The sequence below is a fragment of the Scyliorhinus torazame genome, chromosome 30 (genome assembly GCF_047496885.1).
Source record: "Scyliorhinus torazame isolate Kashiwa2021f chromosome 30, sScyTor2.1, whole genome shotgun sequence".
Taxonomy (NCBI): Eukaryota; Metazoa; Chordata; class Chondrichthyes; order Carcharhiniformes; family Scyliorhinidae; genus Scyliorhinus; species Scyliorhinus torazame.
The window spans coordinates 27,516,716-27,536,742 of record NC_092736.1 but is presented as its reverse complement, the minus strand read 5'-3'; the positions used below and the strand labels follow the sequence as shown (position 1 = coordinate 27,536,742).

The 20,027-nt window shown below is 46.9% G+C and overlaps 1 protein-coding gene across 2 annotated transcripts in view; it reads left to right on the top strand.

The window, feature by feature from the left end:
• Window positions 1–18,256, top strand: part of LOC140404468 (sorting nexin-27-like) — a 195,179-nt gene extending 176,923 nt beyond the window's left edge. Inside the window, exons 9-13 of one of the 2 annotated variants that reach the window (XM_072493049.1) lie at window positions 2,956–3,105; window positions 5,421–5,549; window positions 7,069–7,128; window positions 9,955–10,005; window positions 16,278–18,256. In XM_072493049.1, coding sequence (XP_072349150.1) covers window positions 2,956–3,105; window positions 5,421–5,549; window positions 7,069–7,128; window positions 9,955–10,005; window positions 16,278–16,328 — 441 coding nt within the window. In that variant the 3' untranslated portion in view covers window positions 16,329–18,256. Of the gene's footprint in view, window positions 1–2,955; window positions 3,106–5,420; window positions 5,550–7,068; window positions 7,129–9,954; window positions 10,056–16,277 lie in introns of both variants that reach the window. The other variant, XM_072493050.1, reaches the window with a different exon arrangement.
• Window positions 18,257–20,027: the final 1,771 nt, after the last annotated feature.

Sequence of the window (20,027 nt, the reverse complement as noted above, 5' to 3'; positions counted from 1 at the left end):
CAACAGCATTGGCGCCAGCACCTCTTTTTTAAGCTCCTCCACGCAGCGCCAGAGGAATTCCTGCTGGTCCGGCCCCCATGCTGCTCGATCTCCGTCCTCCGCCATCTTGGTTTTTCCCCCTCGTTTTTGCCGCTGCTCCAAAGCCTCTTTCTCCGTCGCTCCACCGCTAATCCCCGCCATACGACGTAAGGGGGGACCTTACTTCACCTTCCCACACGGGATTCAATCAAAAAATTTCCGTTGGGGCTCCTCCGTAGAGCCCAAAAGTCCGTTATAGTGGGAGCTGCCAAAATGTGCGGCTTAGCTCCGCATCGCCGCAACCGGAAGTCCCTTTCCTGTTTCTAACCTCAGCCCATACTACCTCAGTAGACGAGTCTTCATCAAACGTCCTTTCTGCCACCGTAATACTGTTCTTGACAAACAATGCCACCCCTCCCCCTCTCCTACCACTTTCCCTGAGCTTACTGAAATATCTAAGCCCTGGAACCTGCAACAACCATTCCTGTCCCTGCTCTATCCAAGTCTCCAAAATGGCCACAACATCGAAGTCCCAGGTACCAACCCATGCTGCAAGTTCACCCACCTTATTCCGGATGCTCCTGGCGTTGAAGTAGACACACTTTAAACCACCTTCCTGCCTGCCGGTACACTCCTGCAACCTTGAAACCTTACTCATGACCTCACTACTCTCAACCTCCTGTATACTGGAGCTACAATTCAGGTTCCCAACCCCCTGCTGAATTAGTTTAAACCCTCCCGAAGAGCATTAGCAAATTTCCCCCCCAGTATATTGGGGTCCAGGTGTAGACCATATCGTTTGGAGAGGTTCCACCTACCCCAGAATGAGCCCCAATTATCCAGGTATCTGAAACCCTCCCTCCTGCACTATCCTTGTAATTAAAGGAGCCTATTCGGCCCATCTAGTCTATACCTCTGCTTCCAAAAGCTGAGAATGGAACCAATTCTTCAAGCAATAGCAATCATGTGAATCGTAGAGTCCTCGCGCGGCAGTAATACCCAATGGGTAGGGCCGCATCGGGTCAAACCTGGGGTCCAGGTGATCCCAAGCTGCAGAAATAGCTGTGGTGTTGCTCAGCATGTACACATCCCAGTGGAACGTGGCCAGATCACCTCCAGGTACCACAATGGGAGGCTGCTAAATGACACCAACCTTAAAACCAGTTGGACACGGATCCAATTAGTGGATTGTACACTTGCTTTTAAATAGTACAGTAAGAAGTCTTACAACACCAGGTTAAAGTCCAACAGGTTTGTTTCAAATCATTAACTTTTGGAATACTGCTCCTTCCTCAGGTGAATGAAGAGGTAGGTTCCAGAAATATATATATAGACAAAGTCAAAGATGCAAGACGATACTTTGAATGCGAGTCTTTGCAGGTAATTATGTCTTTATAGGTCCAGACAGAGCAACTGGAGAGAGGGATAATCACAGGTTAAAGAGGTGTGGGTTGTCGCAAACTCAGAATTCTTCCAATTGGGGAACACTTCAGCAGTCAAGGGCATTCAGCCTCTGATCTTCGGGTGAGCGTTCTCCAAGGCGGCCTTCAGGACGCGCGACAACGCAGAATCGCCGAACCGAAACTTATAGCCAGGTTCCGCACACATGAGTGCGGCCTCAACCGGGACCTGGGATTCATGTCACATTACATTCATCCCCCACCATCTGGCCTGGCCTTGCGAAATCCTGCCACCTGTCCTGGCTTGAGACAATTCACACCTCTTTAACCTGTGATTATCCCCCTCTCTAGTTGCTCCATCTGGACCTATAAAGACATAATTACCTGCAAATGCTCGCATTCAAAGTATCGTCTTGCATCTTTGACTTTGTCTATCTATATATATATATATATATATATATATATATATGTGTGTTTCTGGAACCCACCTCTTCATTCACCAGAGGAAGGAACAGCGCTCCGAAAGCTAGTGATTCGAAACAAACCTGTTGGACTTTAACCTGGTGTTGTAAGACTTCTTACTGTGCTCACCCCAGTCCAACGCCGGCATCTCCACATCATTTTAAATAGTAGTAATGACTACAGTAAATTCGTTTGGCGCCAGGTCACCAAGTAACAGAGGCAGCAGGCCACGTACTCTCCATGGCAGGGGTCACTTTTGACCATCTGGTTGGTTGGCTCAAAGCAACTGTTGTCCATCTCACGTACACAACGCTGCTCATGACCAGCTTTGCCAGCTGTGATAACCGGTACGCAAGTGGGCAATGGCGGGTGTAGTAGACCTAGTGGAAAGTTTGATCAAAGAGATGGATATTTAAAAGGGGACGAAGTTAAGCTCTCACGATGAGATAAGTGACCGAATAATCTGTTTTTATTCATGTCGATTTAAGGTGGGGAATGAGGTAGCAAGATGGGTTGTCTGGTCCAGAGTGTGGGCTGAGATTGAAGCTGGGACGGAGAGAAGGATAGCGGAATACAGCTGGCGGAGGTTACTGGAGCTGGGAAGAGTGCGTCAACGGGGGTTATGAATTTTACACTTTGGCTGAAGAGCCCATGGCGGTTGGCAAGGGAGGGTGCGAAGGGGCAGTGATTGAAGGGTAAAGAACAAGCGGTGTTGCATTTATATAGCCCCTCTCACATCCCAAGGATTTCCAAAACATTTCAGAGCCATTGTTGCTAAAATAAGATTATCTGGCCTTGACCACGTTGCTGTTGGTGAGAGTTTGCTGAGTGCACACTCACTGCCGCATTTCCTACCGTACCACAATGACACTTCAAAGGTCTTTCAACTGGCTGTAAATCATTTTGGGATGGCCTGCGGTCTTGAAAGGCGCTATATAAATGCAGCTCTTCCTTGACCGATTGCAGCAGAATTTAATGCTGGTTAGTTCTCATGATGAGTTTAATTGAAGCGATGTGGGAGGAGTGGATTTCACATGCTCTTTATTTGTCTTACTTGCCTGTTCCATTATTGCAGTACCTCAACATGATTCGGACTTGTGAGGGCTACAATCAGATCGTTTTCCCGCACTGTCGGTGTGACTCTCGAAGGAAGGGGCATGTGATGGCGGCCATTAGCATTCAGCACTTTAAACTCCACGCTTGCACAGAGGATGGACAGCTGGAGGTGTGTGCGATCCCTATCTGGGCCGGTTCTGCGCTGTCATTTTGTAGTGTCCTGCTGCTCTGAGTCACGGCCTAAAATCTTCTACAGTGAATGTGATCCAACGCAGTTTGTAGAATGTACAGGAGGTTGTTATTCAGCTCGTCATGCCGTTTATCTTTCACGGGATGTGGGCCTCGCTGTCTGGGCCAACATTTGTTGCCCATCCCTAATTGCCCTTGAAGTGTGGCTCCGCTGGTCCATTTCGGAGGGCAGTTAAGAGTCAATCACATTGCCGTGGGCCTGGACTCACATGTAGGCCAGACCGGGTAAGGACGGCAGGTTTCCTTCCCTAAAGGACATTAGTGACCCTGATGGGTTTTAACAATCGATCACTATTTCAGGGTCACTATTCCTAAGATTGGCTTTCAATTCCAGATTTATTCATTGAATTTAAATTCCATCGACTGCCGTGGTGAGGTTTGAAGCCTTGTCCCCAGAGTATTCGCCTGGACCTCTGGTTCACTAGTCCAGTGACATTGATCCCTTTTTAAAAAAATTTAGAGTGCCCAATTCATTTTTTCCAATTAAGGGACAATTTAGTGTGACCAATCCACCTACCCTGCACATCTTTGTGTTGTGGGGGCGAAACCCACACAAACACGGGGAGAATGTGCAAACTCCACACGGACAGTGACCCAGTGCCGGAGTCGAACCTGGAACCTCAGTGTCGTGAGGCAGCAGTACTAACCACTGCGCCACCGTGCTGCCCTCTATATTGACCCCGTTTACCTGGCACTACACACTGGCATTTTATTTCTATATCAATGACATTCCACTGGTTTCCGTCTACCCAAACCGTTGTGGGATTATATAGCACCAAACAGTCCACTTGGCCATAATGTCTGCACAAATGCTTCTCTCCACGAGTCCCACCAAATCTTAATTCCACTCCGAGCTTGCAAATAGCTTGTTTCACGTTTTAAAATTATTTGTGTTCTTTGGTTTGTGGCACAGAATTCAACGTTCCGATCATCCTCTGTGCAATTAATAATAATAATCTTTATTGTCACAAGTAGGTAGGCTCACATTAACACCGCAGTGAAGTTACTGTGAAAATCCCTTGGTCGCAAAACTCCGGCGCCTGTTCGGGTACACTGAGGGGGAATTCAGAATGTCCAAATTATCTAACAGCACGTCTTTCGGGACTTGTGGGAGGAAACCGGAGCACCCGGAGGAAACCGGAGCAGACACGGGGAGAACGTGCAGACTCCGCACAGACGGTGACCCAAGCCGGGAATCAAACCTGGGACCCTGCTGCTGTGAAGCAATAATGCTAACCACTGTGCTACCGTGCTGCCCGTAGCTGTTCTGAGCTGCCCTTAGCTCGTCTTTGAATACCCCTTCTGATCTTCAATTTGTTCGCCTTGTGGAGGAACTTTTTTCTTTAATCATTCTGGGATGTGGGTGTAGCTGGCCGGGCCAGCATTTGTTACCCATCCCTGAGGGTATTTAAGAGTCGAGCACATCGCTGTGGGTTTGGAGTCACATGTAGGCCAGACTAGGTGACGACGACAGATTTCCTTCCCTAAAGGACATTAGTGAACCAGATGGGTTTTTACGGCAATCAACAATGGTTTTATTGAATTCAAATTCCACCATCTGCCGTGGTGGGATTCGAACTCCGGTCCCCAGAGCATTACCCTGGGTCTCTGGATTACGAGTCCAGCGACAATACCAATACCACTACCACTACACCACCATCTCCACGGGGGGGGGGCTGCACGGTAGAATTGTGGTTAGCACAATTGCTTCACAGCTCCAGGGTCCCAGGTTCGATTTTGGCTTGGGTCATTGTCTGTGTGGAGCCTGCACATCCTCCCTGTGTGTGTGTGGGTTTCCTTTGGGTGCTCCAGTTTCCTCCCACAGTCCAGAGATGTGCAGGTTAGGTGGATTGGCCATGATAAATTGCCCTTGGTGTCCAAAATTGCCCTTAGTTGGGTGGAGTTACTGGGTGATGGGGATAGGGTGGAGGTGTTGACCTTGAGTAGGGTGCTCTTTCCAAGAGCCGGTGCAGACTCGATGGGCCAAATGGCCGCCTCCTGCACTGTAAATTCTATGATAATCTACCCTATGTTAACCATGGACTTGCCGTCCACAAAGTAACCTCATCAGGTCAACCTTTAACCTCCTGCGGACAGTATTTGGGTAGTAAAGAGATGGTTTGAACCGTCCTCAGCTGCCCAAACAAAGTCAGTCCATCCTTTCTTAAGTTGTGTTTTTTTCTGTTGTGTGATAAAGTTGCTGCAGTGCTCTCTGTTTTCCTTTTGAACAAAAAGAACCAGGTAATCATGTTTGAGTGGGATGAGATGCACCAGTGGGACACGGATGAAGAGGGAATGGCGTTCTGCTTTGAATACATCCGCGGGGAAAAGAAACCGCGCTGGGTGAAAATCTTCACTCCTTACGTGAGTAACTCTGCCGCGCGTTTCGAGACTGACGGTGCTTCCTGCTGATGGGACAAGCCAGCCCTGTTGCCATTAGCCACACGCGCGCACGTGCACACAGACCTGTTTCCCTCATTGTGGGCTCAAGTGGAGTCCATCGTGGCTCAGTCAGTGAGGCTTTCAGCTGAGTAAGAAGGTTGTGAGTTTAAGTCCCAATTTGGAGGCTTGGGCACCAGATCTGGGCTCCAGTGCAGTACTGAGGGGTGCCGCACTGCCCGAGGTGCTGTCTTTTGGATGAGACGCCAAACCTGTCTGCCCCCTCGGGTATACATGAGAGATCCCATGATGCGATTTGGAGACGAGCAGGAGAGCCCCTTTATCTTGGCAGGTATTTATCGTTGACTGACATCACTTAAAAAGAAATAAGAAATTGAGGTTATTATAGCACTTCGGGAGATCCCAAATATAAATGCAAGTTGCAGCATGGTGGCACTGTGGTTAGCACTGCTGCCTCACAGTACCAGGGGCCCGGGTGTGATTCCAACCTTGGGCAATTGGAGTCTCCACGTTCTCCCTGTGTCTGCGTGGGTTTCCTCTGGGTGCTCCGGTATCCTCCCACAGTCCAAAGATGTGCAGGTTAGGTGGATTGACTGTGCTATATTGTTCCTTGGTGTCCAGTGGTGTGCAGGTTAGATGGATTGGCCACGCCAAATCGCCCCTTAGTGTCCAAAAGGCTAGATGGGGTAACAGGGATTGGGCGCGGATGTGGGCCTGGGTAGGCTGCTCTTTCGGAGGCTCAGTGCAGATTCAATGGGCCAAATGGCCTCCTTCTGCACTATATGGATTCTAAGAATTGCTAAGAATCCCACCACACAGAAGGTGACCATTGGCTAATTAGTTTCTCCGTAGCCCTGTACAATTCCTTTTTTTCCTTAAACATTTAGAGTCCCAAATGTATTTTCCAATTTAAGGACAATTTAGCGTAGTCAATCCACCTACCCTGTCCATCTTTGGTTTGTGAGCCCCACGCAAACATGGGGACAATGTGCAAACTCCACACAGGGCAGTGACCTGTGGCCGGGATCGTACCCGGGTCCTCAGTGCCGTGAGACAGCAGTGCTAACCACTGCACCGCCTTGCTGCCACTCAATGCTTCCTTTTTCAATTGAATCTCCAATTCCATTTTAGAGTCACTATTACATAGTATTTGCTGTTCTTCTGGTGACGTGTTCCGCACTCCTCCAGCAATACTAGGTGATGCAGTGCCACTGATTTGCTCGAAACAATCATGAGGCCAGCGAAAGGTCTCGGGCCTGCAACCCGGGGGCTGAACTGTTGGTTATTAAGCCGCTTGTGCATATGGTGTACCTCAGGGTGGCTTGGGACTGGCTTGGGAGGTATCCCCTTTCCTTCACTGCCTCATTGAGGACGCAACCGTTCCACATTAAACCACGTAAACAGCGTCTGCACTTTTCATTGCCAGCCGACTGCCTTGGGAACGTCCTGTTCATGTGACGTTGTATTTTCTTTTCTTTTGCAGTTTAACTACATGCATGAATGTTTTGAGCGTGTTCTGTGTGAGCTGCGATGGAGGAAAGAGGTAAGGGAGATCCGGGGGGTGGGGCGGTGGATCTTGTGTGTCTGAACAGATTATTCCTTAGCTCTGATCACGCGGTGAGCGTGTATGAAGAAGACGCAGCCTGGTGGAAAACCATTTACAGACCGGCTGCAGACAGCTGTCCAACTGAGATTTTCATCTGGGCTCAGAGATTTGACATTCTGGCTGAGGCAAAATTGAGAATAAATATTGTTTCTGCTTTGACTGCAAGGCTGATATTCCGTGTACCGATTAAAGATCTATTGCCCCCTTGAGCCATTGATTGGTAATGGGAGCTTTTTATGAGGTGGTCTCGAGCAGTAAACATTGACTTGTCACCAATAGAAAAAAAGCCTTTTTTTTCCTGATCCCAACTGCAGTTCCCATCTCGCCTGACGATCCAACATCCTGGAATGTTGAGCTGTCAATCCTGCCCCCCTCTCACCCATGTCTCAGTGACAGCATCATGCCCCCGTGTTTTAATTTGTGCCCTCAACTCATCCGCCTTGTTCGTCAGACTCCTTGCATTAAAATCAATACCATCCAATCTTGCCAAACTCCCTCGTGACTTAACTGGTTCAGGCATTCTATGCCTTTCTGACTCGCTCGATGTCTCTTCTAATTTTCCCCCTGCTGAGCCTTCACGCGGGATCCCAGCCCCCTGCCAAGTTGGTTCAAATCCTCCCCAAGAGGACGAGCAAACCTCCCTGCTCAAAATTGTGTTTTGAAATCTCCCTGCTCTGTTCCTGCCCATTCCAGCAGCCCACGTCCTGTTAAAATCTGGGACCATCTTCCCTGCTGTTTGCGACAAGTTTCATGTCCTTTTCACATTTTGAAATTGTGGCTTAGAGCCCAAATTCAAGTGAATGTATTTCAAAAATAGGTCCTGAACTGGGATGTGAATAAAGGACGCCATAGCTCCCGAGGGTAATAGGTTGCTCTCACCCCCCCCCACCCCCATTTATTTGGAGAGACCTGACTGCTGGTGATTTAACCCGAGGGTCACCACGCCACGGGCGAGGGATGAGGTTGAGAAAGCGGGGTTCATACCTTCCTTCACCATGACAGTTCTCTGTCCCATTGCCAGTTTTGTAGCCATGCTGGCACCGACTTGGACTTGGGTTTTGCTATTATATGGTGCTTTATCAAACACCTTTGGAAAGTCTCGCATCCACATGTCCGTCCTTGGCCTGCTGCAATGTTCCAGTGAAGCCCGGCGCAAACTGGAGGAACAGCACCTCATCTTCCCAATAGGCACGGTACAGCCTTCCGGACTTAACATTGACTTCAACAACTTCAGATTGTGCACCCTGTCCTCCACCTTCATCCCATTTTTATTTCTATCAATTCATTTTCATTTGTTCCATTGACCTGTTTTTCCCTCACCATTGTTTCCCCCCTTGCCCCGCCCCACTGGACCATCTGTTCTGTCATGTGAGGATATCTTTAAGAAATGGGTGTTTATAGATGGGTGTGTATATCAATATCTGTAGTGAGAGTACCTTTAAAAAATGGGTGTTTATTACTGCAGTGATGTCAGAGAGTGGATGGAGCTGGGCTGTCTGTCAACTGTTTACTTTCGCTTTAGGCTGTTTGCTGCAGGGTGTGTTTTAGTTTTGTTTTCAGTGTTGGAGCTGAAGCCAGACCAAGCAGGTGCACTGCTGTTCTCTCTGCCATCAAAAGACTATCTTGATCATTTGGTGAATTCAGAATTATAAATGTTTTCAGTAGTGACTTTAACCTGATGTGCTTCTGGTAAAGGTTTTGTTTTTAAGTCGCATGGATGTTAAAAAGGAACGCTTAAAGGTTTACTTAGTGTTGTATTCTTTGGGGGTTGTATTTGAATTGATGGTTGCTAAGATGTTCACTATGTTTTAAAAAGGTTAACTTGAGTTCATAGAATAAACATTGTTTTGTTTTAGAAAATACTTTTCCATTTCTGCTGTACCACACCTGTAGAGTGGGCCGTGTGCTCCCCATACCACAATCTATTAAAAGTTGTGGGTCAGGTGAACTCCATGATACACTTTGGGGTTCTCTAAACCCTGGCCCATAACAGTTCCCTGTTCCAGGTTGTCCTTTGACTCGCTGCTTACCCCTGTTCTGCCATTAACACATTCTGATCTCCATGTGCCACGCTCAGCCTTAATCACCCTTCTTAGCCTTGACCACCCCCATTACATTCCACTTGTCTTTTTGTCAACAACATCTTTGTCTATCTCCACCTATCGCTGGCCTTTGATCCAGCCCCACCTACCCCACATCTCTCTCTCTCTCTCTCTCTCTCTCCCCCCACAACCGTATAAATACTCTTTGTCAAATCTGGAGAGAACTTTGACAGAGTCAGCCAGACTCGAAATGTTTGCTTTTTTCTCTCTCCACAGATGCTGGCAGACCTGCTGAGATTGTCCAGCATTTCCTGTTTTTGTTTCAGATTCCAGCATCTGCTTTAACCTTTGGAAAGTCCATGCACGCTTTCATCACGCTGTCGCTATTCCTATCTGTTACGACCAAGAAATAGTCAAATGCGATTTGCCCACCCTAATCTCCGGCTCCTCCTTGTCCAACTGGCTTTCAATTCGTCCTTGCTGCTCACATGAATCTAGCTGACCTGTAACCACCCACCCCCATCGGCCTGCAAAGTCCCCTCCGTCCTGGCTGCTGATTTTAAACTGGCCTGTAAAATCTCCCCGCCGCTGACGATGTCAGGTTTATCCTTTTCGACTGTTTTGAACAACGTGCAACATCTTTAATCTCTCGCTGTGTCTATCTGCCTTCACTCTAAGCCCTGTCCCACCCTGTCACACTCTGTCTTTGTCTCTCCCACAGATGGAAGAGGTTGGCAATGATGAAGACAATAGGAATAGCACCAGCCACATGGTACGGGCATGGGGAATGGAGGAGCGCGTACAAATGCTTTGATATCGCTGGTGAGGCTGGCGTGTGTCCCAGAGTTGTCCATTTACAGATCTGCCCCGTAACAGCATGCCTGAGGTTCTTGTGAAGTGCAGCATCATTGAATCAGTCACTCCTCCCTACCAGCTGCCAACATTAACATCACCAAGTTAATCAATATACTGTCCACAGTGGTGAAGTCTTTTCAAACTATCCAACGGGGAAGGTTTCTCCGTTTCGGAAGAGAGACTTCTCTCTCATCGAGTGGGGGAGTTTGAGAGCTGATCTAATCATTTAATGTTAGAATGATTTGATAGGTTAGATTCACAGATAAACAGTCTCCCCTGATAGAGGAATCCAGGACAATGGGGGATCCATTTTAAAATTGGAGCCAGCATTTGAGAGTGAAGTCAGGTTGTACTTTTCCACAAAGGCTGGTAGAAACCTGGAATTCTTTCCCAATTCCCAATGGCTGTGGATCCTGGGGGTCATTGAAAGCAATCAAGACTGAGCAGAATGGATTTTTATTTGTGAATGAGGGTATTGAGGAAACCTCCCATTGAGCATTTCTTATTGCTCGAGGTTTGATTGGTGCAGTCCCTTTGCAGGGGGTGCACGTGGACTGAATGGCCTCCCAATACTAAATGCAGCTTTGTAGCATTTTGAGATAGGGCTGATGTCCGGCCGACCTGAGATTGCTGCTCTGTCAGATTTCTTTCAGTAAGGAAGCTGGCACAGTGGCGGGGTGGCACGGTGACAAAAGTGGTCAGCCCTGCTGTCTCTCAGCGCCAACGACCCGGCTTTGATTCTGGCCTCGGGTGACTGTGTGGAGATTGCACGTTCTCCCCGAGTCATCCAGACTCGAAACTGCAGCTCCCTTATCTCTCTCCACAGATGCTGTCAAACCTGCTGAGATTGTCCAGCATTTTCTGTTATTGCAAGCAATTTTGGTGTTTGGAGGTGATGAGAGAGTGTTTCCCTTTCAGTAAATGGAAACCACCTGCTACAGACGCAGTGTGCAAAGTCCATCTCTGCTTAACCGTAGTGAGGGGAATTGTAGAGTTGCACTTGAAATCTAATCAAATATATTCCCACTGAATTGGGTTCATGGTAGTGTTAGTTAATCCTGCCTGTAAGTTTTATGAAAATGAAAATCGCTTATTGTCACAAGTAGGCTTCAATTAAGTTACTGTGAAAAGCCCCTAGTCACCACATTCCGGCACCTGTTCGGGGAGGCTGGTACGGGAATTGATCCTTGGTCTGCTTTTTAAAAGCCAGCGATTTAGCGAAGTGAGCTAAACCAGCCCCTATTTTATTCTTGTATCCGTGACCCCCTCCAAGCCCCCACACTGACAGCATAAACTAAAATTCATTGAATGTTTACAGGAGGGCTTTTTGGAACAGCTTGTGATGGAGCCCACGAGGGAACAGGCCATTCTGGACTTAGTGTTATGTAATGAGCCAGACTTGATTAAAGATCTTAAAGTTAGGGAGCACTTAGGAGGCAGTGATCATAATATGGTAGAATTCAATCTCCAATTTGAAAGAAAGAAGGTAGAATCAGATGTAAAGGTGTTACAGTTAAATAAAGGTAACTACAGGGGCATGAGGGAGGAACTGACGAAAATCGACTGGGAGCAGAGCCTAGTGGGAAAGACAGTAGAACAGCAATGGCAGGAGTTTCTGGGAGTAATTGAGGACACAGTGCAGAGGTTCATCCCAAAGAAAAGAAAGGTTATCAGAGGGGGGATTAGGCAGCCATGGCTGACAAAGGAAGTTAGGGAATGCATCAAAGCAAAAGAGAAAGCCTATAATGTGGCAAAGAGTAGTGGGAAGTCAGAAGATTGGGAAGTCTACAAAAACAAACAGAGGATAACAAAGAGAGAAATAAGGAAAGAGAGGATCAAATATGAAGGTAGGCTAGCCAGTAACATTAGGAATGATAGTAAAAGTTTCTTTAAATACATTAAAAACAAACGGGAGGCAAAAGTTGACATTGGGCCGCTCCAAAATGACGCTGGTAATTTTGTGATGGGAGACAAGGAAATAGCTGAGGAACTAAATAAGTACTTTGCGTCAGTCTTCACAGTAGAAGACATGAGTAATATCCCACCAATTCCGGAGAGTCAGGGGGCAGAGTTGAATATGGTAGCCATCACAAAGGAGAAAGTGCTAGAGAAACTAAGAGGTCTAAAAATTGATAAATCTCCGGGCCCAGATGGACTACATCCTAGAGTTCTAAAGGAGATAGCTGAAGAAATAGTGGAGGCGTTAGTTATGATCTTTCAAAAGTCACTGGAGTCCGGGAAAGTCCCAGAGGATTGGAAAATCACTGTTGTAACCCCATGTTCAAGAAGGGAACAAGGAAAAAGATGGAAAATTATAGGCCAATTAGCCTAACTTTGGTTGTTGGCAAGATTCTAGAATCCATTGTTAAGGATGAGATTTCTAAATTCTTGGAAGTGCAGGGTCAGATTAGGACAAGTCAGCATGGATTTAGTAAGGGGAGGTCGTGCCTGACAAACCTGTTCGAGTTCTTTGAAGAGATAACAAATAGGTTAGACCAAGGAGAGCCAATGGATGTTATCTATCTTGACTTCCAAAAGGCCTTTGATAAGGTGCCTCACGGGAGACTGCTGAGTAAAATAAGGGCCCATGGTATTCGAGGCAAGGTACTAACATGGATTGACGATTGGCTGTCAGGCAGAAGGCAGAGAGTTGGGATAAAAGGTTCTTTTTCGGAATGGCAACCGGTGACGAGTGGTGTCCCGCAGGGTTCAGTGTTGGGGCCACAGCTGTTCTCTTTATATATTAACGATCTAGATGACGGGACTGGGGGCATTCTGGCTAAGTTTGCCGATGATACAAAGATGGGTGGAGGGGCAGGTAGTATGGAGGAGGTGGGGAGGCTGCAGAAAGATTTAGACAGTTTAGGAGAGTGGTCCAAGAAATGGCTGATGAAATTCAACGTGGGCAAGTGCGAGGTCTTGCACTTTGGAAAAAAGAATAAAGGCATGGACTATTTTCTCAACGGTGACAAAATTCATAATGCTGAAGTGCAAAGGGACTTGGGAGTCCTAGTCCAGGATTCTCTAAAGGTAAACTTGCAGGTTGAGTCCGTAATTAAGAAAGCAAATGCAATGTTGTCATTCATCTCAAGAGGCTTGGAATATAAAAGCAGGGATGTACTTCTGAAGCTTTATAAAGCATTAGTTAGGCCCCATTTAGAATACTGTGAGCAATTTTGGGCCCCACACCTCAGGAAGGACATACTGGCACTGGAGCGGGTCCAGTGGAGATTCACACGGATGATCCCAGGAATGGTAGGCCTAACATACGATGAATGTCTGAGGATCCTGGGATTATATTCATTGGAGTTTAGGAGGTTGAGGGGAGATCTAATAGAAACTTACAAGATAATGAATGGCTTAGATAGGGTGGATGTAGGGAAGTTGTTTCCATTAACAGGGGAGACTAGGACCCGGGGGCACAGCCTTAGAATAAAAGGGAGTCACTTTAGAACAGAGATGAGGAGAAATTTCTTCAGCCAGAGAGTGGTGGGTCTGTGGAATTCATTGCCACAGAGGGCGGTGGAGGCCGGGACATTGAGTGTCTTTAAGACAGAAGTTGATAAATTCTTGATTTCTCGAGGAATTAAGGGCTATGGAGAGAGCGGGTAAATGGAGTTGAAATCAGCCATGATTGAATGGCGGAGTGGACTCGATGGGCCGAATGGCCTTCCGCTCCTATGTCTTATGGTCTTATTTGCCTGTCTTGTGCACTGGGCTCTATTTTTATGTTGAAGCCACAACCTTGCAAAATTAAGCCTTTGTCTTAAAGGACAAAGGACAAGTCCTTTGTCTTGGAGCTTTGTGGGTGTCAGCTCTCAGCTTGATCCCTTAATCTGTTAATTCCCTGACTCCTGCATATAAGATGTGATGATGCAGTTAAGGTGACCTGATCGTATACGTTGATCATAATGTACCTGACCACAGCTAGATAGATGTTTGTCGATGTGGACAAGACTCTTCAGGGGAATTGGGCTGTTTGTTTGTTTTTTTTGTTAAAAAATCACCATTGTCTTGTAATTTCTCTGATTGTAAATCTTCAAAATGAAAAGGTAAGATATAAGAACTAGGAGCAGGAGTAGGCCATCTGGCCCCTCGAGCCTACTCCACCATTCAATACACAGGTAACATCATAGTGTTTCAGTGATGATATTTTGAGAGGGTTTTTATTTTAGCTACACAGTGAGGAATTTCAGTTTGATCGCCCTGTGTATGGATAGGTCACCTGAACGGGGTAACCACTCCAATGGTTCTCAGCATAGAGTCATAGATGATTACAGCGTGGAAACAGGCCTTTCGGCCCAACGTGTCCATGCCGCCCACTTTCTATCACTAAGAAGGACAGCACGGTGGCGCAGTGGGTTAGCACTGCTGCCTCACTGCGCCGAGGTCCCAGGTTCGATCCCGGCTCTGGGTCACTGTCCGTGTGGAGTTAGCACATTCTCCCTCTGTCTGCGTGGGTTTCACCCCCACAAAGATGTGCAGGGTAGGTGGATTGGCCCCTTAATTGGAAAAAATGAATTGGGTACTCTAAATTTATTTTGTAAAAGAAGAAAAAAAAGTTTCTATCACTAAGCCAGTCCCACTTCCCCGCATTTGGCTGATATCCCTCTATACACATCTTACCCATATAACTGTCTAAATGCTTTTTAAAAGATAAAATTGTACCCACCTCTACTACTGCCTGTGGCAGCCCGTTCCAGACACTTGCCACCCTCTTGTGTGAAAAGAATTGCTCCTGTGGACCCTTTTGTATCTCTCCCCTCTCACCTTAAACCTCTGCCCTCTAGTTTTAGACTCCTCTACCTTTGGGAAAATGTTGACTATCTACCTTATCTATGCCCCTTGTTATTTTATAGACCTATAAGATCATCCCTAAGCCTCCTGCGCTCCAGGGAAAAAAGTTCCAGCCTCTCCTTATAACTCAAACCATTAAGTCCTGGCAACATCCTAGTAAATCTTTTCTGCATTATTTCTAGTTTAATAATATCCTTCCTATAATAGGGTGACCAGAACTGAACACAGTATTCCAAGTGTGGCCGTACCAATGTCTTGTACAACTTCAACAAGATGTCCCAACTCCTGTATTCAATGTTCTGACCAATGAAACCAAGCATGCCGAATGCCTTCTTCACCACCCTGTCCACTTGTGATTCGTATAATCTGACTGGACTGGGCGACAAACCGCAATGATGGCCATGTTTAACGTTTGTTAATTCCATCTGAGCATCTGGAGGAAGGTTACTGTCTTCCTTCCCAGAAAATCCCTTCCTCACCACACCCAATCTGGCAGAGATCCAGATCTGGCTTGCTTGCGTTTAGGAGATTGGGTTTCGAGTCTGAGTTTAGTCCCTCTGAGGCTTTGAAATCAATACAACCCAGGAGTTCAGTTCAAACTCGAACGTCTCACCGAATCCAAATTCAACCTCCCTTCGGTACATGGGGCGGCACGGCGGCACAGTGGTTAGCACAGTTGCTTCACAGCTCCAGGGTCCCGGGTTCGATTCCCAGCTTGTGTCACTGTCTGTGCAGAGTCTGCACGTTCTCCCCGTGTCTGCGTGGGTTTCCTCCGGGTGCTCCGGTTTCCTCCCACAGTCCAAAAATACGTAGGTTAGGTGGATTGGCCATGCTAAATTGCTCTTCGTGTCCCAAAAAAAACGTTAGCTGGGGTTGCTGGGATAGGGTGGAGGCATGGGCTTATGTAAGTTGCTCTTTCCAAGAGCCGGTGCAGACTCGATGGGCCAAATGGCCTCCTTCTGCACTGTAAATTCTATGATTCTGTTCTATGAGGTGCTCAGGTTTTGGGTTGGTTGAGAAATGTTACCAGTTTTGTTTGCAACGTCCTCCAGTGAAATGACTTCACCATTCGGGCTGCCAAATAGAACTTCCCCAATTGGTAAGGCACCTTGCTGCACATTGTCCCGTCAAACTGCCTCTCTGGATGAGTTGGCACCTTCAATGGTGAGTGTGGGGAGGAGTTGCTGAGTTACTGGTTTGAACGTTGGTTGCGTGATCTCGACGTGTTTGTTTTGAATTGTGCTGTGCCAGTTGTGTCGGTTTTACCATCGGAAACCCCGTCTGATTCCTTTGAGAATCACTCGGCGGACTCTGGGCATCAAGAGTTTCTCATTCACGTTCACCCCATTAATATGGATTCTCCTCTTTCTTTCCAAACTTTTTTTTTTCCAGAATATTTTTCATGCGGCCGCAGCAAGGGGCCCTCGAGGCTCCCTGTCCTGAGGGGAGACCTTATTCTCTGTAGCATCTCAGCACCTTAGCATGAAAATTGAAGCAATTGGACCTTTGGCATTGGGGATGAAGGAGGCATGGAACAGCCCGCACCTTTCCTCAATGTAGCTGTGACATCAAAACAGTCTTCAAGTAGTCCATTCCTCATTTCATCACATCTTTCACTGTTGTAATGTTTCCACTCGTAGCCGCCTCTGTGAGTGATCAAGGAGTAACATGTTTATTGGACAGTGCCGGACGCTGGGACAGAATCTTCCTAATCAGAAGAGAAGTGGCCATAGCATGTGGCTAATAAAATGCAGGAGGCTAGAGCTTACCAGTCCTGAATTGGGGCCGGTGGGTGAAGGGGCGGGGACTGTATCTAGGCCGAGCTCTTCGTTTCCAACCTAATGACTAGACCGTGTACACTAGTAGCTAATTGCAGAGTATTAAAGAGTCCGGATCCCTGCTCGCTATTTGGGGAGCTTCAGTCTCCAAACAGACTGGATATTGCACAGAGCACGTTTTTGGCACTGGATCCCAGAATCCGATCATTTTGACAACTAATCAACACCTGAAAATCGAGTTTCCAAGTGTATGGCCTCCCTTTGTTCAAATCTGACAGCAGGGTAATAAAGAGCCCACCACTGAGTGATGGCCAGCATTCTGCATGTACAGTATTGCAATTCAGTGATATACAATAAGGATATTGGAGGAAAAGTCTGGGAGCAGGGGGAGCCCTTTCCTTAAGATCCTACGGAGAAACCCCCCCCCCTTAGTTTTGTTTTGTATTGAAAACCAGAAGAGACGTTTTGTATGAAGAACCATCGTGCTCTGTTAAGACAACACCATTTAGAAGTATCTGGGGCTCTTCCATTTTCGGGTTTTTTAAGCTGGGGGTAAGTATTAGACCATCCAGTAACTCATTGCTACTGATCTCTCCAAAGCTGTATAGGAAATATCTACTTTTGACACGTGCTGTGACAGTGAAATGAATTGACGAGGCATTGAGGGGTGGGGGGGGGGGAGGAAAGATGGAGAAACCTTCAGTGTTCAATAGGTGGCCAGATTTGTAATTAACCCTTTTTGAGTTCATGATACTTTTTTCCTGTTCTTTGGGGACTGGTTCAGGCCAGTTGCTTGGACTGTAAAATGGTCCATATACACTACTTAGGAAACTACTTCCAGTGCCCTTTATGTTGTGCACTGTTTCTGAAATAAGCAGTTATGCAACCTCAGCATCCTGCTTAATAACACAGCTATACTCTGTTATAGGTTAGTCACCAGTCGTCAGCGTTGGACGTTGTGGGGTTTGTGTTCCTTGCTGGCAGTGATGTTGCTCTGTGCAAAGTTCATCTTGTACTTTAGGAAGCAGGGGATTTAATTGAATCATAGGGTGCGAACGCCTTTTGGGATAGTTTTTAACCAGTTCCCAGGCGACCTTTTTTTCTACCGAGGCTTCCTCCCGATTCACCAGCTGGGGTGAGGAGTGCAGAATACTAAAGTGGCCAGTGTAAGTGAAGGGGAGTAAACTGATGGTGTGACGTCTCAAAGCTTTAAATGGGCATATCTCTTTTGCACAGGGGTCAGCCTTGCAACATTTGGGGACGGATGGATCAGTTTGAAAGTCAACTTTCTGAGCATGGCCCTCGTAATGAGGTCTGATGACGGATTTGTTGCACTAGGATCCAAAAGTCCTTTTGCAGATAACCGGGAGACTGTGTATTTGTATTATGTTCAATATGGGCCTGTATCCAGGCAGGAGGAGGACACACTACTTACCAGAGGCTGACTGTGGAGGGGAAGCAATTGTTTTTGTATAAAAAAAAATCCTAGTCTTCTCAAAATTACCATGTAATTTCTTGAAAGCATCAGTGTTAAAGCTGCAATGTAATTATTTATAGATACATAATTAAAGGTGGCGACTGGTTTGTGTAAAACGGCTGTCATTGTCATTGAGTCAATTTACTTCCGTTGTCCTCTCAGAAATGGAGGATTTGGGTTCAATAAGATCTCACCTGTGAGCCGTATTATTCGATGTGATCTCGGCGCCGACACGATGGTTTCTTTCTGCACCTTGACTCTTCTCTGCTTCTAGGAGCGAGGCAAAGTGTAGGAGCTAGGCCGGGAAGGCTGGATTTCCCCCTTCAGACTTTGCAAAGGAAAATTATTCTTATTTTGAGTTGAAAACCAGGAGGAAACCAAGTAAACGGACGGTGTCCGTTCCGAAAACAAGCGCGTCACCAACTCCTGACCATGGTGGGGGAAAGACTAATCGTTTCTGAGGCCTCGTTGGCTCCAGGATGCTTGGCGAGGAGTTTGAAATCGAGCTGCTTGCTGAAAGGCAGCCTTGACGATGGCCCAACTTGGTCAGACGTGTCTGCTCCAGAGAACTGCCGATGTGAGACCAGCCACAGTGGGTCATTGGATGGAACCTTGAGGGTTAGACTGGGATTACTTTTGTGTTGCTTCAGCCACGCGGTGCAAGGTGATCCCCATCGGACTGGGTGACCAGCAGCGGGAAGGTGCCAAGAGCTTAAAGGGCCAGCTTTAATACGTCAGGTTTACACCCTTACTTCCACACTTTAATCATTTTTATTTCCAATATGACAGAATTGTAATGGTGCAGAAGATGGCCATTCAGCCCATCGTGTCAGCACCAGCTCTCCAAGTGAGCATTTCCCCAAGTGTTTCACTTAAACAGAACGTCTGGAACTCATCAGTACTTTGGGGTTAAGGGAATCGAGCCAACTGATGGGTTTGTGGGCAAATCAGATGTTCAGCGAAAATTAAAATGCGGAATCATTACTTTGTTTTGGGGTTATTTGGTAACCTCTGCAGATCCCTACGGGTTGGGGAGGGGGTGTACAGCAGCATTGGGAAGGTGTGTACGGAATCTTGCATAAACCCGAATACTCATCTGGTGGTGGTATCTTTAAGTGGTCGGTGCTTGTAACTTTGGGCGGTGTCCGTTTCATCCCAAGTGTCTGTTCGTTTTCTAATCACTGCCATTTCTCATTCTAATCTGTGAGCAGCCTGAAGGAGTTTGTCAGTTGCAGTAATGTAATGTCTGATGTAACATCATTCTTCTAAATAAATGAAAACGTGTGCATTTCCACCACTTTCCCTGGTCACTTCTCGACTAAAAGTAACTTCCTCTTTCCCCCCCCCCCCCCCCCCCCCGGCCCGGTTGCTGGCTAATGTTTTGGGTGAAGCAATTTGTAATTCCCACAAAGCCAATCCCTAGAAACGTCAGCCAGAGACCTGGGTCTTTAACACATCCTCGAGGCTCTGTTACTTATCTGCAGGGTGGGAGGAGATGGGGTAACTTGCCCTATTTGATAAAGATACTAGTCACGGGTAATGTGTGTTGCATCCAGGGCAGTTCGGGACATTACTGTTGAGTAATATCCTATTTGCCGCCACATTATGACTTTCTAATCTTGTGCACGCACAGCATCTTTACAGCGGCGTAACCATTTGCTGTACCTCACCCGGAATAGTCTGTAACATCCCGGCGCACTAACCATCTTCTGATCCCATCGGTTGGCCATTCAACATTTAACCAGCGACCATGAAAATCTGCAACCTCCTTCCTGTCTTAATGTCTGGGCACAACAAGTTCTTGTACATATCCAATCCTTTTACCCACTGAACAGATTTACAACAGCAGGCTGTCAGGGTAACAATTGTTTGTGGTCTCAGCATTTG